This window comes from Gopherus evgoodei, chromosome 3, assembly GCF_007399415.2.
Source record: "Gopherus evgoodei ecotype Sinaloan lineage chromosome 3, rGopEvg1_v1.p, whole genome shotgun sequence".
Classification (NCBI taxonomy): domain Eukaryota; kingdom Metazoa; phylum Chordata; order Testudines; family Testudinidae; genus Gopherus; species Gopherus evgoodei.
This window is the reverse complement of record NC_044324.1, coordinates 189595938-189623606: the sequence shown is the minus strand read 5'-3', so window position 1 is coordinate 189623606 and position 27669 is coordinate 189595938. Positions and strand designations below refer to the sequence as shown.

Here is a 27669-nt window from a genome sequence, read left to right as displayed (position 1 = left end):
GACAAACTAGTGATGATAGATAGAACATATGTGCAGCATGAAGCATTAACATGAATTTTGAACCTTAGTCTTTTCATTTCTGAATATCTGTTATTTCAACTAGGAAGTCATACTATTGAAAACAGATCTTTTGTATTTAATTGTATTTGATTTCCTTTAAGTTAAACGAAGAGCAAATCCAGCATTGTTTAGCATGTGGAATTTATTGATTAGATTTTGCCCTTGGTACCTATAGAGATGCTAGAGGCGGGGTAGGGAAGACTCAATAGCTATTTGTCTTTGCCAGTTCCCCGAAGCAATACTGATAAGGCAGAGGATATTCTTGGTAGAGAAGAAAAGCATCTCCCCAGGAGAGTGTTTGCCCTTATGATGTGAGAAGGTTTCTTCAACCTTTGTCAAGGAGATTCATAATTTAGGAATATGTTCAGATTGCTCTTGCAAACGGGGTTGGCCATAGCATAATCTCCTATGCAGGTTTCAGATGATAATTGTGACTGCTTATAGTCTATCTGCTGTTGATCTGATCACAGTTATATATGCATTTGTGACTTGATTAGAATGTGTTCTTAAAGTTACAGTTGAACACTCAGATGCTACATCTGGTTCAGAACATGGCAGCAAGTCTGTTTAGTAGATTAGATGTGGGCAGCACATTACAACTCTTCTCAAACGACTGTATTGTCTCCCTGTTTGCTTCTAGGTACAATTCAAAATATGAATATTGATCAATAAGGCCTTGAATAGTGTGAGTCCTAACTGCCTGAGAAAACACCTTAATCACTTTCATGACTGCCAAGATCACTTGTGCGCTCTGGTTTACGTGGTACTTAGAGACTGTGGTGATGGGCACCAATATAAAACCTGAAAATAAGATAAGACCGTATATGATAATCTCTTGCAGAGGAGGAGCCTACATTTTGTAATTTTTCCCCATGTGGGTCTGACATAACCCAAGTTATTGGCTTTCAGGGCATGCTCTGAAGGCCACCTTTTCTCCTGAGCAGGAGGTTATGCGGTGTGTTTTTCTGAAGGCTTGTATACATGGTTGTGTCTATTAATATTAGACTACCAGCTAGTTTTTCTTTGTTTCTATGCACCCACAGATGTGTAAGAGACACTGTTTTATAAATTAACCAAATGCTCACTTACGTAGTTGAACTTGCAGACATGACTCATTTGAGTCCACAGATGTAAATATAAGAAACATTTTCGGTATATACACTCAGTAAACACTTTTCAGGTTTAATTAACTGAAAGAATTTTTTCAAACCTTACAAAACCACTAGTATTACAACACTGTGTCTAAACAGAGTTGCAGACTTTTGTACTCCATCCTTGTCCAAAGAAGTGCAGTTAAGTTTGTTTTTTTTACAGGATCACAGTCCCTCAAAAACACAGTCCCATAAATTTACAAAAAAAACCTTTTACTCTTTAAGAAAGGAGAAAAAAAAATACAATAAACCCCCTTGGGTTAGAGAATGGGCAAGAAACATTCAGCCTGAAAAGTGAATGGATCAGAGAATTGTATGTGAAAGCAGAAGATTATAAAGGGAAAAGATTTATAGTTGAAAACCGTTAACACTGTAACTTTTGCTATAGCAAGTGTTCTGACATCACAGAATCATACTTCTAGAAACATCTGCTAGAAACTCATTCAGTTGTTTCAGCTATCCAGACTCTTGTCTGCTTTTGATGACAATAACTTTTTGAATATATTTTTGGCAAAAACATACTTACAGGCATTTCTTCCTGAATATATCATTCCCGAATAGGTATCAATAGCATGAAGTCCCACCCCAGGCCTGCTGAGACAAATCCACAACATATTTTTTTGTAGAAACAATCTGTTTGTATGATAGGAAACAACAGACCATGAATCCTTAAAAATTGCTTCACGTTCTGAGATCTGCATAAGCTGTGTAAGTTAAGCAAAATTCTTGCTGTCTTTTTAATATTCTGCCTTTCCAAGTGGTAAGTCTTGGTGCTATTCAGTAGGCTCACAGTGCCTCAGACAGTTGTGTTAAAAGACTAACTTCAGAATTTTGGAGCCAAATGCCAAACCGTCTGAATCCTAATTAAGTGAACCCAGGACCTCAGGTCATTATACATGTCAAGGTCCAGTCACGGTTGCAGCTGGTTGTGAAGAAAAGGAGACTCTGCAACTTGTTTTATTCCTTCACGTGCAACAAATGTAACCTTTAGCCTATGTCCAAATATAATTGAAAGAACTAAGTTTCCTACAGGTAGAGGCTATTGTGGGCCTTCATTAAGGGGCAAAACCAGTGATCAAGCATGGCTTTACACCATCTTTCCCTGTCTGCTCCTGTCTAGGTTTCTGTCTCCACCCTCTAAAGGCTTCAGGTGTCTGGCAATTAGCCCTAATAAATCAGCAGGTGTTTCTTAAGGGAATGTTGGCAGTCGTAATAAGAGTCAGCTGTGAGACCTGTAGGTGCCTCAGGCTGGCTTCAGCCCTTGGTTTAACTGGCAATGTGCAGGATCCATTCACCTTGTCATGGTATTATTTAATTAATGGAAGTTTGCTCTGGGATAGTCACATGGCAATTTTTTTTTTAAATTTAAAATTCCCTTTCAGTCATAAAATTAATCCCCAACAGAGTAGAATACATTGTTGCAGCTTTACGTGTGATTTCTTACACAAATTAAAAGAAAAAACAAACCATAATCACTGCAGTAGTTAGCCTACTTTAACTTTGCCAAACTAAACCATATTCCAAGCTAAAGTAATCTGAGGAAAATATCCAGTCCAATTATATTGCAGTCCTAGGAGCCCTTTCAGGGTTTGTTAATGTTTGTGTATTTTTTTTGAAGCATTACTGTATGAGGGATTGTGCTGTTGCATATGAACTAATTAGTAACAATAGGAGATCAGAGCCCTCAATGATGCTTTGAGCAGCAAAATCTTCTTATCCCTAGATAAGTCTCAAAATTGTGGTCTGTTAAGGGAATAGTGTTTTGTGAAATATCCAGCCTTTTATTGTTGTTAGCCTTGTTGATATCCTGCAACTTGTGAAAAGTGAGACCATTCACATGTCCCATATGCTGAGGTATATGAAGTAATGGTACCAAGTCCTTTGTCTTTGTTGGCGTTGGTTGATTGAATTACTGCAATTTTTCACTTCAGTCTTTTTGGTTTTGGCATGTTTTCCTAAGTAACTATTTTCTCAATGGGACAGAAAGAAATCAAACAACTTCTTTTTAATAAAAATTCAGTAAGTAAGAAGTAAACAAAAATTAATTCCAGCAGAGCTCATTCTAGGCCCATCTGGCACCAGTTCCTAAAAGCGAGAGTCCCCTGATGTTTCCTCACTGGAAACCTATTGAGGCAGTATTATTATAGCAATTACATAAGAACCTTGATTAGACTAAAATTCTGAGATATTAAAAATACTAATCTTTTTTTTTCTATTATAATTACTTGGCTGTGATCCTTTTTGTGTCTTGTTGAGGTCCATTAGGAAATGTATGTGGCAGATGAGAACTGCAGAATGCTAATGGAAAATTGCAATGGAATGTGAAAGATTCTTCAGATAGAAACCCAATAGAGGGTGTGCCAGAGCACAGGCATGGTGAGAACTACCTAAAGTAAAAAGTTTTAAGCTGTGCTACCCAGAGGGGCATGCTGCTTACTGAGGTACTTAAGTTGCCTCTGGTGATCAGTTCCATTCTCTGGTGAAGGAGCTCATATGGGACCACAATGGCTGATTAAAGCCATCCTTTTGTCTCACTGGTGTGTTCTGTGCAAAAATGAACATATCAGCAACCAAAACCCAACATTTTTTTAAATTGATTAGCTGGTAGAGTTTGGGGATATTCCTGATGTTTATACTTGAGAGGCTTATATGCGCCCTTCACCCCTTCTCAGTTAATTTATGGACATTCAGTGGCATTGTCAACACACCTTGAGGATTTTTGCCTCTTTCATCTGTTCCCTCTGATGCACCTTATGGAGGGTCATTTGCATCATCAGCATACCTAGGCCTTTGGGCTCACTTGCCATGCCTACCTCTGGACAGAGTCCTTGGGCAATCGTGCTGGAGCACTTGTGGTCACTTGTGTGTCTCTTTTCATGTTGCCTTGGAAATTTTGGTTATTGGCATTGGTGCACCATCTACTGACATGACTGCTGTGCTTTATGCCCCAGAAGGGACCATGACTGGCCAGCACATGATATATGTTCACAAATGTAACGTGTGTGCCACTGGGTCCTAGAGTGTACTCCTCAAAGTCTCCCTGGCCTTCTCCAATTGGTCTGTTAAGATTGCCATGAAGCCAGCCTGGAAAGCCTCAGAAGCTTAGGTTTAAAAGAAACCAAGGTAAGACCCCATACTGGGTGCCAGAACCCTGCCCTAGTGCTACCTACAATCATGCAAATACCACAGAGGAGAATGTATAGCTTTATATCCAGTCCTGTGTAAAGTGTCCTGCTAGACTAATGCGACCATTACCAGACTGTGGTTAGGTTTTCTCCCTTGAGCAAGTAATCCAACCAGTGATGTTCAACATGGCTCGTCAGAGGGTACATGTAGACAAGGAAAATAGATCATCCTCTTAGGATCAACCATGGCCAGTGACCACATTTGTCAAGGTGTTAAACTGTGTCTACAGTAGGTGCAAAGTCATGTTTAAAAAAATTTGTTGGCTAGCAAGTTTTCAGACACAGCCTATTTTCCTAGTTATCATCACAAAGGCATCACCTTCTGCCAGTGCCAAAAGGGAACCAGACAACTCTTCATTTTGCAGCTGACTCTGCTGTCAGCTCTTACGAACAGCTGCCTGTGGTTTCTGGCTATTCCTTTCCCAGACATGCTGTCACAGATAAGCTACATAATGGATCCTCAGATGCAGCAAGACATACTGCATTAATAGGTGTGATGCTATCTCTTCAGAAATTTGTTTCCTTAATATGTGATGGTCTTTTCACTGATCTTAATGCTCCAAAGCAATGTCCTAACATGGACATTTGTTGGAGCCCTTGTTAGCGTGGAGTTTTTGAGAGTCATTATCAGATCTGTGCTCTGGAATCCCTTATGCAGTTTTAGACTGCCTGAACACTGATGGTTTCAGCACAACCAGTGTACATGCATACATTAGTAGCATTGACACTTCCACCACCAAAACTGATTTGGCACATGATGAAAACTTGCCTGGAATGGTGGAGGTATGGCTGAGAAACAGGACTATTACTTAAATATAAAAAATGAGATTCCTCTGAAGCAAAATATTTTTCCATTGGGAAGGTGGAGAAAGGTGATTCTCCCTAGGATTATCTAGTCTTTTCCTGTTTTATGAAGAAAATGCTAAGATGTTTTTCCTTTTGATTTGGAGACTGCCCAGGAAAAACCAAGGGCTTTTATTTCAAGAGACCTGAAATGAGTGCTTTCACAGGTATGGCAGCAGTGCCCTTATGAACAATCCGTGAAAGAAGTGGGTTCATACAGTCCCAGCTGTATCAAAGGGGGTTGATACATCTTTTTTACACAACTAACAAAATCATCAAAAGCATAGAACTTGGAGGTGATGGGAGACTTCAGCTACCCAGACATCTATTGAGAAAAATAATACAGCGAGGCACATATTATCCAACAAATTCTTGGAATGCATTGGAGAATTTCTTTTATTTCATAAGGTGGAGAAAGCAACTAGGGGAGAGGTTGTTCTAGATTTGAATTTGACAAATAGGAAGGCACTGATTGAAGGTTTGAAAGTGGAAGGCAGCTTGGTAAAAGTGATCATGAAATGATAGAATTCATGATTCTAAGGAATGATGGGAGGGGAAACAGCAGAATAAAGACCATTGATTTCAAGAAGGCAGACTTTAGCGAACTTAGGGAGTTGGTAGGCAAGATCCCATTGGAAGCAAAGCCTAAGGGGAAAAACAGTTTGAGAGAGTTGGCATTTTTTCCAAGAGACATTAATAAGGGCACGAGAACAAACTATCCCACTGCGTAGGAAAGATAGGAATTATGGCAAGAGACCACCCTGGCTTAACTAGGAGATCTTCAATTATCTGAAACTCAAAGAAGAATGCTAAAACTAGATCAAATTACGAAGGATGAAAATTAAAAACAACACCACGAGTATGTAGGGACAAAATTAGGCTAAAACACAAAATGAGATTAAACTATCTAGAGACATAAAAGGTAATAAGAAAACATTCTACAAATACGTTGGAAGCAAGGGGAAGACCAAAGACAGGGCAGGCCCATTACTCAATGAGGGAAGAAAGACAACAACAGAAAAATGGAAATGGCGGAAGTGCTGAATGCTCTTTTTTTGTTTTGTTTTTTTTGTTTTCACCAAAAAGGTCATAGTGATTGAACATCTAACATAGTGAACTCCATAGGATTTTGAGGCTAAAATAGGGAAAGAACAAATTAAAAATTAGCTAGACAAGTTAGATGTTTTCAGGTTGGCAGTGCCTGATGAAATGCATCCTAGGAGCTGACGGAGGAGATATGAGCCATTAGCGATTATCTTCGAAAACTCATGGAAAATGGAAGAGATTACAGAGGACTGGAAAATGGCACTATATTTGCCCATCTATAAAAAGGGGTGTAAGGACAACCTGGGGAACTACATACCAGTCATCTTAACTTCAGTACCCGGAAAGATAACGGAGCAAATAATCAAGCCATCAATTTGCAAACATCCAAAAGATAATAAGGTGATAAATAACAGTCTATATGGATTTGTCAATCCAACCTAATAGCTTTCTTTGATAGACTAACAAGCCTTGTTGATGGGGGAAAGTGGTAGATGTTGTATATCTTGACTTTAGTAAGGCATTTGATACTGTCTTGCATAATCTTCTCATAAACAAATTAAGGTCATGCCTATATGTACAGTGGTGCAGCTGTGTGTGTTCATGCAGCACATCTGGTGAAGATGCTCAATGCCGATGAGTGACCTCTCCTGTCGGCATACAAAAAACACCACTGTGATTGGCTGTGCACATGAGTGTTTATGATGAGGTAACTTATGTCCTTCGGGGGTGGAATATTCACACCCTGGAGCAACATACATTTTTGCCAACATAAGCTGCAGTGTAGAAATAGCCTAAGGAAATATAACCTAGGTGGAGCTGCTGTAAAATGGGTGCATAACTGATTGGAAAACTGTTCCCAAGGAGTAATTACCAGTGGTTCACAGTCAAGCTGGAAAGGCATATCAGGTGGAGTCCCGCACGGATTGATCCTGGGTCATTTTCTGCTCAATATCTTCATCAATGATTTAGATAATAGTATAGAGCAAAGGTCCCCAAATTGTGGGATGTGCTCTCCTAGGGGACCATGGAGGTATTTTGGAGGTGTGTGGCAAAGGCTTAGGCCAGCCACTCCCCGGAGGGTGGGCAGGGAGGGAACACCACCTAGTTCTTCTCCTGGCCCTGGCTCTGGCCCCAGTTGCCAGCTCCGGGGCCCTGGCTGCCACCCTCATCCCCTGGCCAGGGCTCTGCTCCTTCCCCTAGCTGTTGCTCCAGCCTTGGCCCTCCCTTACTGCTGTCTGTGCCCCCCCCAGCTGGGGGGGGCACGGACAGGGGTAAGTGGGGGGTGAAACTCTGAAAAGTTTGGGGACCACTGGCATAGAGAGTACACTTATAAAGTTTGCAGATGATACCAAGCTGGGAGGGGTTGCAAATGCTTTGGAGGATAGGATTAAAATTCAAAATGATCTGGACAAACTGGAGAAATGATCTGAAGTAAATAGGCTGAAATTCCGTAAAGACAAATGCATGGTACTCCACTTAGGAAGGAGCAATCAGTTGCACACATACAAAATGGGAAATGACTGCCTAGGAAGGAGTACTGCAGAAAGGGATCTGGGGGCTATACGGGATCTCAAATTAAATATGAGTCAGCAATGTAACACTGTTGTGAAAAAAAGAAAAGAAACATAATTCTGGGATGTATTAGCAGCAGTGTTGTAAGCTAGGTACGAAAAGTAATTCTTTCGCTCCACTCTGCATGGATAAGGCTTTAACTGTAGTATTGTGTCCAGTTATGGGTGTCACACTTCATGAAAAATGTGGACAAATTGGAGGAAATCCAGAGGAGCGCAACAAAAATGATTAAAGGTCTTGAAAACATGACCTATGAGGAAAGACTGAAAAAAATTGTTTAGTCTAGAGAAGAAGACTGAGGGGTGACATGGTAACAGTTTTCAAGTACATAAAAGATTGTTATGAGGAGGCCACTGAAAATTTGTTTTACTTAACCTCTGAGGATAGAACTAGAAGCAATGGGCTTAAATTGCAGCAAGGGAGGTTTAGGTTGGACATTAGGAAAAGCTTCCTAACTGTCAAGGTAATTAAGCACTGGAACAAATTGCCTCGGGATAGCAGGTTGTTGAAATCCATCATTGGAGGTTTTTAAGAACGGGTTAGACAAACGCCTGTCAGGAATGGTCTGGTTATTACTTACTCCTGACAGAGGACTGGGCTAGATGACCTGCTGAGGTCCCTTCCAGTCCTACACTTCTGTGATTCTATGATAGAAAATATCCTTTGTCTAGAAATACCTCCACCTAGTTCTTACCTTAAACCTGTGAGAGATCAGTTCTTGTGGCTGTTATAACTGGAGACAGAACTGGCTAACTGGATTTCCCCTCCCTATTAGCATGACCATTGATGTGAGACAATGGTAGTAGCCTGAATCCTCCAGTATGATTGAAAGTTGCATGCTAGAAAGACCTACACTTACAAGGGGAAAAGGTTGCTGTTGTGAAAAGTCCCTTGTGTATTCTCTTATAGACTCCATACAAAATCTGCTCCTCTTCTTTGTTCTGTTATCTGAGTTTGGGTTAAAAATAATCTCCCTAATGGCTTTTCTACACTGGGAAATTTTATCATGTTAGCATACAACCCTGAGGAGTCGTGGTAATTAACATGGTGTGAAACAGTGCACACAGGGACTGTTGTGTTTAACATTGTGTCAGCTGGTCATGGCTAACTTTACGGGTCACAGGCTTAAAAGGTTAAAATAACATGGAGGCTTTTTCATCTCAGCTTTCAAATGCAACTGGCCTTTCCTTATATCAGTGATGACAACTGCAGAGGAGGTATCTATTGTTAATAAGTTAACAAAAGGCTAAAATATATGAGGTTGTGAAGGAGACCCTTAAACTTATGTGTACTGAGAAAGTACATCATATTAGAACCCTGGGGAGCTATGGTAACTAACACAGTGTTAAACACAGCTGGGGACTCAACATAGACAGAGAATATTGGGCATACCATAGCATCAGCTGGTCTAGGGTCTACCACAGTTCTGGTTTGGATTTGGCTCAAGATAGTGGAAATATCTCAATAACAATTCACAGGATTTTTAACTTCATTAGCATCAAATCCAAAACGTGAATCCTAGCCAAAACCTAATACAGAGCTTTATTCCACATCTTCAGCCTACCTATAATAATATTCTTCAGACTGAAGGCAAAAATCCAAGTAACCTGTTTGTTATTGCCACAAGGAATAATGAAGTATCCTGTGGCAAAAATAAAACTTGCTTTAGGTCCATAAAGTTTTATTAAAAACTTTGATATTGCATCATGTTATGCCTCCATCAGAAGACTAAAGGTGTAGTGTTCAGTAAAATCGGATAGTGGGTTGAATGTTTTTGTCTGTCATATTTCCAGAGGGATTGGAGTTTAATGTAGGCGGTAGCACTAGTAGAATTCTTAGTCTTAACATTATAGCAGTTTTTATATTTTTAAGTACAACATAGAAAACTTAAGCTAGTTTTGCATGCTAGAACCCAGATTTGGTGCCTGAAATGTAATTCTCATGTTGTCAAGGCCTGGAAGTGATATGGAGATATTACATTCTGCCCCTTTATGTATGGTGTGTGGTTAAGGCAGGAAAAGGGAAAAGTGATATGTGCTCCTTACTAACAAACCTCGTTTGAAAAAAATGGAAAATGCAAGGGGTGGGGGAAAGGTTGCTACAGAGAGTGGGGTGTGGTAGACATATAACCCTATAACCACCCCCACCCATTAAATCTGTATATTATATATAAAATCTCAATTGTGTTTTTTTAATATCTGCTGTTTAACTTGCAGAGCGTGGCAGAGATCAGGTCAGTCTAAAGCTGTGAAAGAATGACTTTTTGTGCTGTTAAAATCTTGTAATATGTGCTAATCTTACAGAGCTATGTCCATCTGGGATAACAGTCTGCAGATTACTACGATGTGTAGCATAGTGGGAGCATGGTTTGGAGCATTTCCTATTCCTCTGGATTGGGATCGGCCTTGGCAGGTTAGTCTTCATACCTTTTATTACAAGCGTGTACACATTTGTTTGTTGCAGTGTGAGAGCTGAACAAAAAGCAAGGAGACAGTAAAAGTATATTAGAGGTGCTAGCATGAAGCTGCTTATGTAATGTAGCCAAATCCCATTTAAGAAGTGTATAATACATATCTCTTTTTCCAGTATACATGTAACATGCAGTGGTTTTACTGCCTCTTTCAGTCAGTTTTGAAGTGTTTTGTGTGCATGTGCATGTTCTTCTGCTTGAAGAAAATAACACTGAAAGCTAATATTCAGAGTTTGATATTGAGGAGCTACACAAGCAGGAAGAGAAGAGCAACATGATGTATGGCAGGGAGTGTATCCATGTTCAGTTTGTAGATAGAAAGCACTGCTTTTATTGTTTATGGGGAGGGGAAGAGAGTTGCTTTCCAAGTGTTTCAGCTTCCCTGCACCTTCCATTAAAGCACTTAACGAAAATATTTAAAATTGCTATTGGCTTAATATTGATTTGTGGAGTTTGTGTGGTCAAATACCTCTGCTAAAAATTTACCTTATGATTTCAAAGGAAACACTGGCAAGTAGCAGCTTCTTTGTTGCACAATAAAAAATGAGAAGCTGGCACTGCAGAAAAATCTGTAAATTCAGCAGTCTGCACTGTTCCATTTGACTTTAATTGACATGCGGAAATGATCTCTCCAGCTGTTACCTAAATATATAAATGCTCTGATATGATTCTTAGTAATAGCTATTGGTGTAATTAGAAAGAAAACACTGATGCATTCCAACCTAGTGAGGTGCTAACTGTTTACAATAAATACATCAGTATTTGCCAGCCCTATAATGCTGTTGATCAGATGGAGTTAAGAAATCTCCTCTTCCAGAAACTTGTAGCGCAGCCAGCACTCAAGCGTCTATCATCCTCATGAAGCCTGATGATTTATACTCATATTGGAGGGTTTTTTCCCCAGCAGCAGCTGAGCAGGTTACCTTTGTGTCAGAAGTCTTTCTTTAGATCAGTATAATTACATCTTTCTTAAAATGTCTTAAATATCCCAAGAAATCAGAATAGCAGACAAGTGGTTTAGTAGCTTAAGAATAAAGATTGACTTGACTCCTTGCAAGTACATATTCTGAACCTTGGAGCATGTTTCACCCTTCCCTCCTATTGAGGGTAGGTGCTTGGTAGCATCATTTAGTGTGTTGTTGGGGAAAAAACCACCCCCCAGTTGATTTGGATCAGACAGCCTGAGGCACCTTTATTAATAAAAACAAGATTACAAGTATGCATACAGGGAGAGACAGCGTAACCCCATGCAAGAGGTAGGCTGCTCTGCCCTTCACAGGTTTCACCAAGCTTATAAAGGTTAAACCGCAAAACGTCATATTGATTACACAAGTTATTTGTCCTTTAATATTGCAAATCAGCAAGCTATTTTAACATATATCATGTATTTTGGCAGTGATTGAGCTGGTCATTCTATAATTGAGCAAGCTGTTTGCACACTTATCATGCGTTTTGGGCAGTGGGTGAGCTGGTCATTCTGTAACTCCACCTTGCAGTTACCGTAAGCAGGCAATATTTGGTATACTATACTTGCCTAAAGCTGAACTGGCACCCAAGTGACCCCTTGTTCCCTTCCTAGTTCCTCTTTTGTCAGTGTTTCATACCCTGCTTTTTTCATATCTAGTTTCTGCACACCCAGTGCACACCCAATGCCACAGTATGCAGATAAACAAGTTTCTTTGAGAACTAAACCCATGGCTTTTATCTTGCATTTATTTAGCTTGCATGGGCCTGTAAACTAATAAAGCTAAAAGTATATAATTGTTACAATATTATATGTTAAAATCACAGATGCTTATATCAATGGCAGGGCTCTGCAGCAGGGACTGACAGATTACTGTTTCAATCAAGGCCCTGATACAGCATCCAACCAGTGACAGCAACTTCCCAAAAGGCTTTGATGGCAAGACAAGATCCCATATAAACAGTTGCAAAGCTCTATCCAACGAGACGGGGGGGGCTATGTTCCCTCACATTCCCTCCTTTTGATGCCTTTTATGGCATCAAACTTTTAAACTTGGGTCATTAAGGCCTTAACTTTGGTGTTCCTAAAGTTTTTATCTTCGAAATAAGAAGGGTTATTATTTTTATAAATTGGGGAAACTAGGGCTGATGATTGTGGGCGGGTACATGCGGTCAATTTTGGGCAGAGGCAATAGGTTCTATAGCAGTAGGAACAAAGACACATAGAGAATAATAGTCCTCCCCCCCCACAACAGAGCCCACAGGAGATACCCATGAGCATGGGATGGCTGGAGGACCTTTGTGATTTGGCAAAGGACATCTGTTTTCACACACAGAGTAGTGAGTCTATTGGCAGTCTGGAAAGCATTTAGCTCGGCTTGATACATGTTTTCGAGGATATGGAACTGGTTTTGTAATTGGGAGATGCCCAGTTAAAGGGAATCTGAAATTGTAAGGAAACCTGGTAGGATTTATTTGCGGGCCAGTGTATAGTGTGAGTGCCTGAAGCCGTGACCAGATTGAAAGCTACATTTTGCAAAATGGAGGAATTAACATAGACACAGCTATTATTGGCCTGAATGAGGGTTCGGGAGGCGAGGGTTGTTATGCGTCCCTTGCCTTCCCAACATACATGTTGATGCACAGTGACAATTTTTTTTTTCTTGAGCTTTCGTATGCATTGGAGCTGCGGGAGGTTCTAATGGCCAAAAAGGCCACAGGTTACCGAGCCCCATTCAAAGATCAGGCATTATTTTCGTGGCACCAATAAGGAATCGGTTAGGGCCATGGGGTGGTTTTTATTTTCCATACATCCCGGTGGACCACCCAGATCCACATACAACCTTTCCAAGGGCCTGGGAGGATTCAGTATGTGGGGGCCCACACTCCTTTCACAGGGCTATAAGCCTGAAAGGAACACTGTGAGCGCCAGCAATTCCACCCCGAAAACATTTAAGTGTGTTTCCATGACCATAAATTAGATGGCACGCCCGAGGCATTTGTGAGGGCAGTGGGCCAGGTTTGGTGCTTGAGGTCTTCTTGAATGGAGGCTAGCTGAACATTAAGGAAATCCTGTACCTCGGAGCAAGCATGGTCCCACTGCAATGCCTTTCCAGCCTCCGTAGCGCTAATGATCATCTGTTTGAGCAGATCCTGGGTAAAGACACTGAGGGTGGAGATCACATGTAATTCACCTACCCCAGCCCGGACCCCAGTTACCTGTGTCCCGGAAATAAGTCCTGCGGCCCTTTTTTATGCTGTTGGGCCTTATAGATATTTTAAGCAGAGGCAGCACTGTTACCCTATGGAAAGGGGCTATCTGTGATACCTCTTTTCTTTTGAGAGGAGTGGCTCCAAGCCTATTGCTGTAGTAACCTGAGGGCAGCTCCTTGGGAACAATTAGGGTAGGTAGCAGCAATTTGGAAATGAGTTAAGGGTAAGGAAAACCTAATAGTTTCCAAAGTAGCATTAAGTATGGTCCATTTAAACCTGCCAGAATCCCCTTTACTTGTATCGTACCATAACTGCTGGCTGGACACTTGAATTCCCTGCTTGGATGCGGTTATATTGGTTAAATGTGCGGGGGTATATTGAATTAGGGTGCAGGTTATATTTTTAGTCAGGGGAAAGGTTTTCTTTACAGCCAAAGGACACTGTAGAAGGGCAGAATCTTTGGGTATTTACGGCAAATTTGGTTACTTGGGTAATTAAAAAACAAAAAGGACCTTGTTTATTAAGGGTGGAACACAGGCCAGGGATTAGCATTGTATCCACATTTTTTCGCTAATTATGTACAAAGTAAAGGGTCTTACCGGGTTGAGCATGGGAGTCAGTAGTTATGTTTATGAAGCTGATATACACGGCTCCAAAAGTTTCCCATTCTATCACCCATTTATAAATGAGGCCTTGGACTGAAAAAAATAACCTAATCAAGCAATAGGAAAACAAATTACCAGAAGGGGATGGCCTAGGCCATTGTAAAATGTTAGAGGTAATGCCCATGCTAAAATCGGAATGGGGCCAAGGCACAGGAGTGCTGTTTGGGATGTCCTATTAGGTCGGGACCGGGGTACGGGAATTATGGGGCGGGGGCAGGGGAGTAGTTGGAGGAGAGGGGCTAGGTTTATCTAATAATTTAGGGAGCACTTGACACGGATATGGTACCTGGCCATACTTACAAGTAGCTGCTTGGGGAATGAAACCCAAAACCCAGTTTGTTCCAAGTTCCCAGGAGTACACTTCACAAGTCCCTCCTTGCCAGGTAACAATGCTTTGTCTTATATACCACGGCCAACTTTTAACATTCTTAACAGTCAGGGACTTCCTTCCCGGTTGCTCCGCCGCTGATCACACAGTTCTTAGTGGGAGATCTAGGGGCCCTCTAGGGCGGCTCTCAGGTGTAGGATGGAGTGGTATTACGGGAGTACCAGTTCTTCCGGGCATCCAGAGACACTTAAAGGAATCGTGAAAGTTTAAAAGTAACAAAAGAAACACAGTTACACAAATAAAACAAAGGGAGAGCATTAACCCCCTTCGTGCCATGGCGGAATTTTTTTGGACCAATCACAGCAAGAACATTTTAACATTAGTCCTACAACCTTTTTCCTCTAGTTGTTTTTTTTTTTCTGGTTCTGAGATGATATTTTAGTTCCTGTTTTTTCCTGTTCCTGAGATTATATCTTAGTTCCTTTTTTTGCGTGTTAGGTGTTGCGGAGGGCTCAGATGGATGAAGAGTCTTTTTAACACCTGGGGCGAGATTCGTGTGGCTGCAGGGTATGCTGGTGGGGCCCAAAGGCGGAGAGCTCCTTTTACACTGAGAAGCGTGGACCCAAGTGGCGAGCCCTTGGCACTTCACCGCAGTATGGGTGGTTGACGAAACCTGATATGGGCCCTTCCACCTTGGTTCCAGGGGAGGCTTGCGCTGGTGGACCTTGAAATAAATCCAGTCTCCGGGCTGTAAAGGCTGGTACATAGTCTTTGCCGGGTTGGGCAAGGCACTTTGGACCTGTGAGTGAACAAATCTTAACATGGCGAATTAGGGATTTGCAACAATTAAAACAGTTTTATTAATTAACTGCAAGTTTACTTGACTAGGGAGTAAAGGTGAGGAAACAGGCATTTTCATGGGCCGTGCGGTGAGAATTTTGTGTGGGAATAAGCCATGTTTTCACATAGGGGTATTCCTCATTTGCATTAGAGCCAGAGGCAGAGCATCTGGCCATTTAAGGCCTGTCTCAGCACAAAGCTTGGCAAGTTTGTTTTTCAACTCCCCATTTTTACGTTCCACTGCCCCCGCACTTTGGGGTGGTGGGGGCAGTGTAGGTGCGGTACTATGTTGAGAGCCTTGCAGATTTGTGGCATGACTTGGCCTGTAAAGTGGGGGCCTCTGTCACTGTTGATAGAGACAGGTAATCCGAACTGGGGAATGGAATCCTTTAACAGTTTATTTGCAACTGTAATGGAGTCAGCTTTTGCGCAAGGGTAGGCTTCACTTCACCCAGAATACATAGAGATGCACACTAATACATACTTATAGGAGCAGCATTTTGGTAGACTTATAAAATCAATTTGAATATTTACAAAAGCTCCTCATGGAGTGAGGTGAGCTGCCGGTTTAGTCCGGACTGGCTTTCCGCTGTTGTGTGCCAGACAAATAGGGCAAGAATTACAATATTTACAATATTGTTGAGCCATGATTGAAGCCATTAGCTACTGGGTCCAAAGAGGCGTGAGGACCCCTAGGGCCATCCCTTCCTTTTTATGACAATAGAGAGTAAAGGGTTTTTTTGTTTGTTTGTTTTTTAGGGAGGCTCAGTGCTAATGCTTGGGCCAGATTTGCTTAACCTGGGTGAAAGCCTCATTAGCCTCTGATGTCCAAGGGATGGGGTCTGTGACCTTGTCTAAGGTTAAGTCTTGCAATTACAACATTCAAACATTTGAATAAAATCATTTTTACAAATACTTTTGCTGCATGTAGGCAAAACTGAGGAATTACTTAAATTATTCCCCATAATTTTATGTATTTATTTTATAGACAGGTCAAGTTTTAATGGTTTTTACCTTCTTAACTTTTACCTCTGAATACATGTTGATTTAAAATGGAAAAAACACAATTTATTTTGGCTTCCCTTTGGCAACATGACCATTGATTACATAGAGCCACCTTAAGGCTTACTGTGGGATACTTACTACAGTTTCTATCTGCTATTTGTTACCAAGACAGATTTGAGTCTTTTACCGCTTTCCTGGCCTTGACTGCCCTGTTGCAGCCATAACTTTGGATGGTTTTTTGTTTAGTTTTGTGTTCTGGTAAAAGTATATTGGTACTTAGTTTTACTGCTTAATTTTGTTCAATAACTACAGAGTTAACTTTTACCTCTTTTTTTTTTTTTTCCCTTTTTTTAACTTTCTCAAACCGCGGTTGCCGTTTGTTTGGGCCCGATACTTTTTCTTGCTGTATTATTTTTTTCTTTTCATGGGCACAGGCATTATTTTATTACCAATTTAACAAGGAGGGGGGTTCTGACTAAACCCCCCTTTTAACTATTTATGCATACCTATTTACATATAAACATTACATCTAGATACATCTTGTCTAATAATTAATGTTTCCTCTATGTCCAGACTTAATACAATTTGTTCTTGAGGCAATAACAACCCCCTAGCCCCCGTGCATTATAAGAAAAAATAATAACAGGGCTACAAACAAACAAAATAGGGAGAACAACAGCATAAACAGCAGAATAAATTTTCTTTTTCGGTATAGTTTGAGAGAGAGGTTCGCTATATTTTGGGAAGTGGTCTTGCTGAGTTCAGACAAATTTCAGCCAGTTGGGCAGACCCAATGTGCCCATCTTGGCTAGCATGATCGGCTCACAATGCCCACAGGGAGGGAGAGACCTTAACCAACAGTTCCTGTTGCAACGAGGAAGGGCTGGAGTCAGTGTCCCCCACAGGAGCTTGCTCCTTTTGTAACAGGGCTAAAACCTTGTTCTGCACATGTCATGGTATAATTCCCCACTCTGAACCTTAGCGTCCAAAAGATGGGGTACCAGCATGAATTCCCCTAAGCTCAATTACCAGCTTAGAACCTGTAGCGCTGCCACCAACCAGGAATTCCAGTGCCTGGTACACTCTAGTCCCCCCAAAACCTTGCCTGGGGACCCCCAAGACCCAGACCCTCTGGAACTTAACACAAGGAAAGTAAACCCTTTCCCTCACCATTGCCTCTCCCAGGCTTCCCCTCCCTGGGTTACCCTGGAAGATCACTGTGATTCAGACTCCTTGAATCTTAAAACAGAGAGGAAAATGCACCTTCCCCCCTCCTTCTCTCTTCCCCTCCCAGATTCTCCCTAAGAGAGACAGTAATCCTAACACAGAGAGAAATTAGCCTCTCTTCCCTCCATTCTCCCCACCAATTCCCTGGTGAATCCAGACCCAGTCCCCTGGGGTCTCACTAGAATAAAAAAACAATCAGGTTCTTAAACAAGAAAAGCTTTTAATTAAAGAGAGAAAAAACAATATAAATTATCTTTGTAAATTTAAGATGGAATATGTACAGGGTCTTTCAGCTATAGACACTGGGAATACCCTCCCAGCCTAAGTATTCAAGTACAAATTAAAATCCTTTCAGCAAAATATAAATTTGAACTCCTTCCAACCAAATACACATTTGCAAATAAAGAAAACAACCATAAGCCTAACTCGCTTTCTCTACCTAGTACTCACTATTCTGAACTTATAAGAGCCTGTATCGGAGAAATTGGAGAGAAACCTGGTTGCACGTCTGGTCCCTCTGAGACCCCAGAGTGAACAAAAACTAACAGCACACACAAAACTTCCCTCCCTCAAGATTTGAAAGTATCCTGTCCTCTGGTCAGGTGACAGCCAGGCTCACTGTTCTTGTTAACCCTTTCCAGGCAAAAGAGACATGAAGGACTTTTGTTCTATTAATTCTTATTTATCTGTTTGACAGCACAGGACTAGGCACTTCCAGAAACACCCCTTTCGGGAAGCAATATATAGTGCAATTTAATTTAGAGAGCAAATCCTTTTTCAACAGATTAGCAGGGGATCAAGGACTGAGGAGAAACGCATGGTACTTAGTGAGAGGGCCGATTGAGACTAACAAAGGAGAGGAAACAGGGTGGGAAATGGGAGTATTTCCCACGCCAATGGCAGTAATAACTTCTGAGGAAAGGGTGCTGAAGGGAAATCCTGCACCCTAAGAGCGGAACGCAAAGCTCCAGTATCTATTAAGCAAGAGGTGGGCACTTCGTTTATAGTACAAGAACTGAAGGGCCAGTTTGATCGACTGGCTGACAATTAAAAGGCTTGGTTCAAAACTCCCCCAGGACGAGAAAAAAACACTTAGGAGGTCGTGAGGGACAGTTTCTTATAAGATGGCCTTTCTGCTTACAGTAGGCGCAGCATTTTTACGAGGGTATTCATCCTTTCAGTGTCCTACTTGCCCCCATGAAAAGCAGGCACTGGGTTTAAGTGGGAGGCTTACCAGGGGCTTCACCCTTTGCAGGGGCTTCACCTTTTTCGTCCCCGGTACCTGTCTCTGTTTGGGCAACCTTTTACTAGTGTCCTGCATGGTTTGAATGTGCAGAGCCATAAGCTTAGACTCCGTCTTGTCTTTTTCCCTTTCCAGTTGCCTATAAAAGTGTTGTGCCGCAGCTAAAATATCCTCTAAATTCTTGCCTTTCTGATTAACAACTGCAATTACGGAAGAGTGAGAGGTATCTTGACCTTCCCTTTCATCAATGGCTACCGGTGGGGGCCACTGTTTGCATTTTATAAATAAGTTATTTAAATTATCTGGTGGGGATAAAGGCAGCAGCCTAGAGGCCGCCGCTCCCCAAAGAGGGGCTTCTGGACCAGCTGCAGCCTGCCCCGACAGTCCCTGGACACGGATTAGCTTTTTCTGAGTTTTCTGGGCACAGACTAGTTTTTTTTTCTGAGTGAACGTTTAACTTTTCTTGGGAGTCCTTAAGACCCCTTATTTGGAATTCATGGTGCCGTTTTACTGTCTCATCATGCCAGTTAAGATACGCATTGAACTGCCCCTGTGGTACGGCATTGGCAAGAAGTGCACCTTGCAGATGCACAATCCTGTCAAAGTCAAAACTTCCTTCTCGGGGAAATTGCAATTTTGGATCATTTCTGGTACACCAATTCCATTTCTGTAAATATTTACACGTCGACGGACTATAATGTATATACATATATGCAGCAGGCGTGCCTCTTGGTGGGACTGGGATGCCTTTGGATCCATCAGTCCCCATTCTTACTTCAGCCCGCTTTCACTCAAGGCACACGCACAAGGGAATGCTTACTTGGATTGCCACAGTTCTTACACCAATGGCCTCACTCCTGCCCTTGGCAGGGGAAGAGGGGTAGGTTTTTATGGGCTGGAGCCACAGCTGGAGACCTACAAGGGAAAAGGCAAAAGGGGGGCGGATCTGTAAAAAAGTCCGTGGTCTCCGCATGGCTTCTCCTCTGCCCAGAGCATCAGCCTACAAGCCAATGGTGTCTCTGGAGCTAATGAGTCGGTGGTGTGGTTTCCTGGGGCTCCCCTTCTCTCCGAGAAGGGAAGGGAGCTTAAAGCTCTGGGGGGGCAAAGAAAGGGACCCTGTGGTCCTTAAATGACAGTACTCGAGGAGCGGTCACAGGGTCATAGGTCATGGAAGGGGAAGGGAAAAAAAGGACGGGGAAACATGCACGCAGCTCAGCTGGATGGTCACTCACCAAGGCCTGCCAGCTGGGAAGCTTCACAGTCTCTCCAAGCTCAGCTGTGGGTCTTGTTTTCGAGACACTCCCGGTCACGAGCTTTCGCTTCGCAGGAGGCTCGGAGTGTCTTCCCACAGCTGTCACTCACACTGGCCACTTGGCCCTCACACACACAGGCCCGTTCTTGACATAGCTGTCAAGGCATGAAACCTCAAAACCCAGGTCCCCACCAATCCTGGTAGGAAGGGGACCCCCGATCAACTCCCAGGGCGTATTAGCCCAAGAGCAGATCAGGACTCACCGGACCGAAAGAAGCACAGTCCGTGGGCTCCCAGTGACCTTGTCAGATACCTTTAAGACCTAAGAACCTTGGAAAGACCTTAAGAGCCTCAGAGAAAGGGCGTCAGGCCTGTCTGAAATTTAAAAGTTCTAATCCAGCTTGTGACTTAACCCCTGCCAGAGCCCACGGGCCGGTCCCTCTCCAGACCCCAATAGAGATTTCAAAAGGTCTCTTACCTCTTAGGTGGGCCCGGGGTGTGGGAGGACACCATCCGCGGTCCTTCAGTCCAGGGGGGTCATCCGTGGAATCTAAAGTCACGGCACCAAATTGTTGGGGAAAAGACCACCACCCAGTTGATTTGGATCAGACAGCCTGAGGCATCTTTATTAATAAAAACAAGATTACAAGTATGCATACAGGAAGAGACAGCGTAATCCCATGCAAGAGGTAGGCTGCTCTGCCCTTCACAAGTTTCACCAAGCTTATAAAGGTTAAAACCGCAAAACGTCATATTGATTACACAGGTTATTTCTCCTTTAATATTGCAAATCAGCAAGCTATTTTAACATATATCATGCGTTTTGGCAGTGGGTGAGCTGGTCATTCAGTAACTCCACCTTGCAGTTACCGTAAGCAGGCAATATTTGGTATACTATACTTGCCTAAAGCTGAACTGGCACCCAAGTGACCCCTTGTTCCCCTCCTAGTTCCTCTTTTGTCAGTGTTTCATACCCTGCTTTTTTCACATCTAGTTTCTCCACACCCAGTGCACACCCAGTGCCACAGTATGCAGATAAACAAGTTTCTTTGAGAACTAAACCCATGGCTTTTATCTTGCATTTATTTAGCTTGCATGGGCCTGTAAACTAATAAAGCTAAAAGCATATAATTGTTACAATATTACATGTTAAAATCACAGATGCTTATATCAATGGCAGGGCTCTGCAGCAGGGACCGACAGATTACTATTTCAATCAAGGCCCTGATACAGCATCCGACTAGTGACAGCAACCTCCCAAAAGGCTTTGGTGGCAAGACAAGATCCCGTATAAACAGTTGCAAAGCTCTATCCAACGAGACCAGGGAGGGGGGTTATGTTCCCTCACAGTATCAATTACGTGGTTTCTTTGATGAGACCTTAAAATCAATGGGCTCGATCCTGTAAAGTGTGCCTTGTTCAGGGCATCCTCATCTCCTGCTGACTTCAGTGGAGGTTGAGAATGCTTGGCACTTTGCAGGAGTAAGTATGGGGATTTTGCTTTTGCTGCTTTGACATTAATTAACATTCCTCTTTCATTTTCTAAAAGTCATGTCCCAGTGCCCTAGGTCAGAATGCATCCCAGCCTAGAGACTCATGTCTCTCTCATCCTCCTGACCCGGGTTTTTCAAGGCTGCATAGTTCCCTGCCTACAACTGTGAGTTTCCCAGCAATACAGAATGCCTAAGCAGGCCTGCTTTGCTTTCTCTTCAGAGGCTATAAGCAGCATAATTGCCCACAGCTGAAAGTAACCACATCGTCCTTTCTAAGCAAGCACGTTTACTCTTAAGGTGAAAGTATTACAGAGAAAACATATTGAAAACAATAAAAGAACCTACATACAGGCTGCTAAACTTACCAAGGATCACCCCCAGCTCTAGCAAGGGTTCTGACACGTGATCAATCCTTCAAAATCCACTAAGGCGTTTTTCTGTGGTTACAAGTTCATAGCAACAGTTAGCTCAGAATAAGCACCTCTGTGAATCATTCATTCTTTCCTTTATGCAGTTTGGGCCTTTGAGCTTGTTCTCACATAACAGATGATCAGCAGACAAAGGTCCCTTCCTCAGTGCAAAGCTTCAAAAGGCTGAATTCTTGCATTACTGGAGGGGGTATATTAGCATGCACATTTGCCTAGAGATTTCCTAGGAAATGCTGTTTAACTTTTTGTCCTAAAAATTTGTTCTTATCTGGTACATTGTTTAAAATAATTTTCTGAAATTCATAACACTTCCCAGGGTTTACATTGACTACGTCTCCCTCCTACAGAAGTTATATACAATCCCACAACAGTATTAAAAACTCGACATTCATTATACTATGGACTCCAAAGCTATTTAAACTTAATTCAGTTAGTTCTCCCAAAGATATTGCAGGAAATTGCCATATCTGTCGCAATGGGCACCAATCGATGTGGATTCAGCTCCCCACCCCAGAGAAAACTGCATTTCACTGTGTTTGCATGTTGTATGTATAGTGTGACAGACCCAGGGCAGTGGGGTACAGGAGAGGGCAAATATATTGGTCACTGGATGAGTAGTTTTCTGTTCCCTGAGTGACCAGAGCAGGGGCTGCACTAGAGTAATCAGGAACCTGCTGGAACCAATTAAGGCAGACAGGCTGATTAGAACTCCTGTGGCCAATCAAGGCAGGCTAATCAGGGCACCTGGGTTTAAAAAGGAGCTCACTCCAGTCAGGCGAGGAGGAGCCAGAGGAGAGGAAGTGTGTGAGAAGAGCTGGAAGCAAGAGGCACAAGGAGCTGAGAGCGAGAGGGTGTGCTGCTGGAGGACTAAGGAGTACAAGCATTATCAGACACCAGGAGGAAGGTCCTGTGGTGAGGATAAAGAAGGTGTTTGGAGGAGGCCATAGGGAAGTAGCCCAGGGAAGTATAGCTGTCATGCACCTGTTACAAGAGGCACTATAGACAGCTACAATCCACAGGGCCCTGGGCTGGAACCCGGAGTAGAGGGCGGGCCCGGGTTCCCCCCAAACCTCCCAACTCCTGATCAAACACAGGAGGAGTTGATCTAGACTGTGGGAAAGATCACGGAGGTGAGCAAATCTGTCAATAAGCGCAGAACCCACCAAGGTAGAGGAGGAACTTTGTCACAGTAGGGAAGATTTTTGCATTTCCCCGGTCTTTATGTTTACACCCATGCAAAAAGTGTATATTGCTACCAAATCAGCATTGGTATAACTAAGTTTGCATCCAACGAAGTGGGTATTCACCCACGAAAGCTCATGCTCCAAAACATCTGTTAATCTATAAGGTGCCACAGGACTCTTTGCTAAGTTTGCAAGGTGGCGTGCAACAGAGAATCTGACCCTAACTATGTACTTTGGTCTCCTGTGGGATGAAAATTGTTGTATACTTGAAAAATACTTTATTAATACAGTATTGCACAAGATCTAGGTCAGAATAGAGACCTTACATTAGATAATGTATGTCTTGAAGACTTCACTAATAAATTATATATACAACTTCACGTAAGTTGTGCAATATGTCTGTATCGTATATACCAATAGTATGAGCTGAGATACAAAAAATTAATAGATTCTGATGAACAAGACACACATTAATTAGATAAGACAGATAATGTAAATAAATGTAATTCTTGATTATACAGCTCCAAATATTGACATGTGGGAGACCCAAGTTTGGCAGCATCCTGGCAACTTTTTTGTGTGTGTGGCTAATATAGACTTGGGTCAGAATTTTCAAACATGAGTGGCTAAAGTTGGGCTTCCAAATCTATATTCAGGCATCTAAACAGGTGTTGCCAGCTATTCAGAGGTGCTGAGTGTGACAGATATTGCAACTGCATGCAGCATCTTTTGGAGAACACATTGTATTAAGGTTATAAATAATCTCTGTATTACTGTGGGCCAGGAATTGTATGCAGCTCAGGAGAGGGGGATAATGGTTGCTTTTAGCTCCTCCAGGAACTAAAACCAGTGGGGGATGATTAAAGTGAATCACTCAGGTTGTAAATACCTCTAGAGGTACCATCCCTTGGGAGGCTTACATATATTTGTTCAAACTGGGTTTTCCAGAGACTAACAGATAAAAAGGCTGCATTTAAACTGATTCAGGGCCTCCTTTCTGATACAGCTAACAGACAAGTCTTTCTGTCCAAGGGAGCCCCTTCTTTGGCCTACTAGGGCCCCATAAGTATGACAAGTGATTCCGGTATGTTTAGTTTTTGTTTAAATCTATTTGTTTTTTTATATGTTTTCTCTCCAGTGCTTTTACCTTGAGAATAAATGTACTTGCTTGGAAAGAACTATGTGGTAACTTGTAGCTGCTAGTAATGCACTGTTCATAGCCCTGAGAGAGAGAAAGCCAAGCACAGGTGCTGGCCTTTAGGTAGACTGGCTTGCCAGGGATATCATATTGTAAGGCAGGGAGCCCTGCAGTCTTGCCCTCCCCTCTTCCTCGCCCCTTTCTCAAGGGATGGGACAAGGGTCCCTGCCCAGAGACAAGTGATGACTGGAGATCTGAGACCTGACTAGGCACTCCTGGAATGGACCACAGGAAGTGTGGGGATACAGGTGCCATTATCCTAAGACTATGACACCAAATATCTGCAGTTTAAGTTACAGTAACTTGTCACTGGATGTCTTTGGACAGCAGTACTGTCCAGAACCTCTGCAGCGCTATGCACTGTGGCTGCACACCTCCCTGTCCCTGACACTCAGCTCCTCCTCCTGCCCTCACCTCTGGTATGTGCCTTGTAGTGGAGCTTGGGACGGAGTCCACAAAAGACAACCTGAGGCATCTTCCTCCCTTCTTGTGCCAGGGGAATTCTCACATGCCCGTATCTAGGGTTTTCAGAGCTCCTTTGTCACTCTGGTCCCTTCACCCAGCATATGGCAGCTTCAGCAGGGGTGAAAATCTCACTGAAATTTTGGGCTTAAAGTACTTGAGTATCCTTTTTAATCATCTCTTTCTGGGGACCTTATGGAGTAACCATACAGCAGGCAGCTTATCAATCCTGTAGGCCATAGATAGGAGACTGCTTGTGGGGGACAACATTTTTAAATGCTAATGTTCTTTATGGTCCACTTTATAGGGGAACATGAAAGAAGCCTTTTTAATGCAAAACAGCTTGTATATTTGCATTTATCTTAAGAAATGTAGTCAAACACAAAAATGATACGGTCAGTGGGGTAGAAACCAGTCTTTATAGGCTGGTTTTTATTAACCTGGGCTTGACTTGTAGAACTTGGCAAATATCAATTGAGAGATTATATGAACAGGGACTTCAAAAATACCTGGTCACCAAATTGTAAGCGATGAAAAAGGTGTCCTAGCCAAACTTTTGCAGTGTTTATAGTGGAAACATTGCCCTTAGCCCGGTCAAGCTGAGATGTCCCATGGAGGTGATGTATTGGAGTTGGACTCTGTTAGCATTCCCAGAGAGCTTATTCAAGAAACAGCATTAACATTGGTCTTTTCCTTCCTCCCACCCAACAGAGCAGTGGTTCTCAAACTTATGTAATCGCGCCCCCCTTCTTTGTTTCTGTAGTAGTTTATGCCCTCCGCCACACAAGTACATATACCGATAAAAACAAATCAATATGCAACTCACTAAATATTAGAATCCGTAAGGCATTGATTCAAACAGAACCAACAATCCATTGCAATAAGAGCAAAGCAAAACTGTGATTGTGGTTGATTCTTACAATTAAATATGCAAACCACATTGTAGCAAATGGATAAATGTACAGACAGTAACAACTTTGTATAATGCTATGCAAGCTTAACAGAAATCTATAAATATGCACAGCACCATCTAGAGTCAAGTACACAGTGCCATCTGAGGACCTGGTATGGCTGGAGGAATCAGCTTTGTTAGTTAAACAGCGCTATGGGTAAAATGGGCACAGTACATTTTTTGGGTTCCCCCCTTTAAGGTTTTTAATCCCCCCCAACACATTCTGTGCCCCCTAATTTGAGAACCTCTGCAACAGAACACTGAGATCTACTGCTCAGCTGCTTGAGCTATATATGGTTCTTCAAGGCCCTCATGGAATCTTTAGGTCTGATAGACATTCCTGGGTCCTGGGCACCAGCAGTAAGAGCATTCTGAACAGGAGTATTCTCAGTGCTGCCACTGGTCACATGGGAAGCGAGAGAAAGTAATGAGATCTCCTTTCCCTGAAGCTATGAAAGAGGATGGACCCTTCACTCTCTGTCTTCACCTGAGGAGACAGGGTGGGAAGAAAAGAGGCATTGACATAGGATTGTGCTGTTGTATTGCAACGCCAGTGTTAAATCACCTTGATGCAGTGTTGTCACATATTGACACAATCCTGATGCAACATCACAACACACTTCCAGGACAGCCTGTTGTGTCTTCATAACTGCAGTGATGAAGTAGCTCTCCAGCTGTTGAAAGCTTGAGTATTCCTGTAATACTTGTGATTGGATCTGTGTAAAATGATGATCCTTCCAGAATGGAATGAGAAGACAATCGGAAATTTCTGTCAGAACTGCTCCTCAGACTAGGCTGAGGCTCAGTGTGGCAGAGTCTAGCTTATGATGCAGCAGGTGGAAATCTTGTACTTGTTGACCCAAGCCAAAAGTAAGGTCACCACTCAAAGTAAGCCTACAACATTTCTGCTGTTACTCACTAAATTGTGCCGATAAATGAAGTGTGCTTCTGACTACACCATAAGCAGCACTATTTCCAGAATTATCTTATGTTCTCTCAATCTTTTCACGTGTATGTTGCCACATGTTTACAGCATTAATGAGCTGCTCAGATAATCATTACCTGTATAGTTTACTTTGGGCTCTCTTATTACCAAACCTTACATTTTGTTAATGGACTAGGTTTCTATACAAAGCAGACTTGAACATCTTCTTTTAACTATGAGAGAGATTTACACAGAAATGGTGTGATTTATAGTTAAAGTATGATTAGCATTCAAATGATAGCACATGCTCGGCTATACAGCAAACCTGGGTTTGAATGTTAAAGCAAACATGGTGACTCTCCTCATTTCCAGGATGCTGATCCACCCTCATCTAGAATCTATATAATAGGCCAATTAAGGGGTGTCTTGTATTTTTCACAAGATGTTCAATGGTCTATTAATGAACATGACCTATGTATCTTTCAGTTCCATCTGATTCTGTTTCAGTACTTTCTGAATATTACAACTGTGCTCCATTCAGAACACAAACGTCCAGTTAGTTTCCAGGTATAATTTAAGATGTTGGAGATCACCTCTCTCCCAGTTTGATATCAACTCCATTACTCAAGTGAAAAGCCACATCGTTTAAGCAGAAGGGGGTTGGAAGCAAAGTGTCTTCCAGATTTGAGGAGCATTCATTGTAACTTTCCGAATTCTTCAGCAGAGCCATTATTTGCAATATGGTCTTGAACGGCAACAAAACTCATCTTTTTTTTCCTTTCTCAATCTTTTTAGGTGAAGTGGGAGAGTTGGTTGTTTTGGATAGTGAATGAGGTCTAATGTGGCTGGAATTAGGGCAACTTCTTGTAATTTATCAGACTGTTGCATTTCTTTCTATGCTAAACTTCCTTTAATTACTAAGACAATTTCACATTACCTCTATGCTATTGGAGCTCCTTTGC

At 42.2% G+C, this 27669-nt stretch overlaps 1 protein-coding gene across 3 annotated transcripts in view; it reads left to right on the top strand.

The window, feature by feature from the left end:
* The window catches only part of PIGF (phosphatidylinositol glycan anchor biosynthesis class F), a 59368-nt gene that overhangs the window by 19604 nt on the left and 12095 nt on the right, over nucleotides 1–27669 (top strand). For 2 of the 3 annotated variants that reach the window (XM_030557694.1, XM_030557693.1), the window contains exon 5: nucleotides 10162–10270. In XM_030557694.1, coding sequence (XP_030413554.1) covers nucleotides 10162–10270 — 109 coding nt within the window. Of the gene's footprint in view, nucleotides 1–10161; nucleotides 10271–14996; nucleotides 15066–27669 lie in introns of all 3 variants that reach the window. The other variant, XM_030557695.1, reaches the window with a different exon arrangement.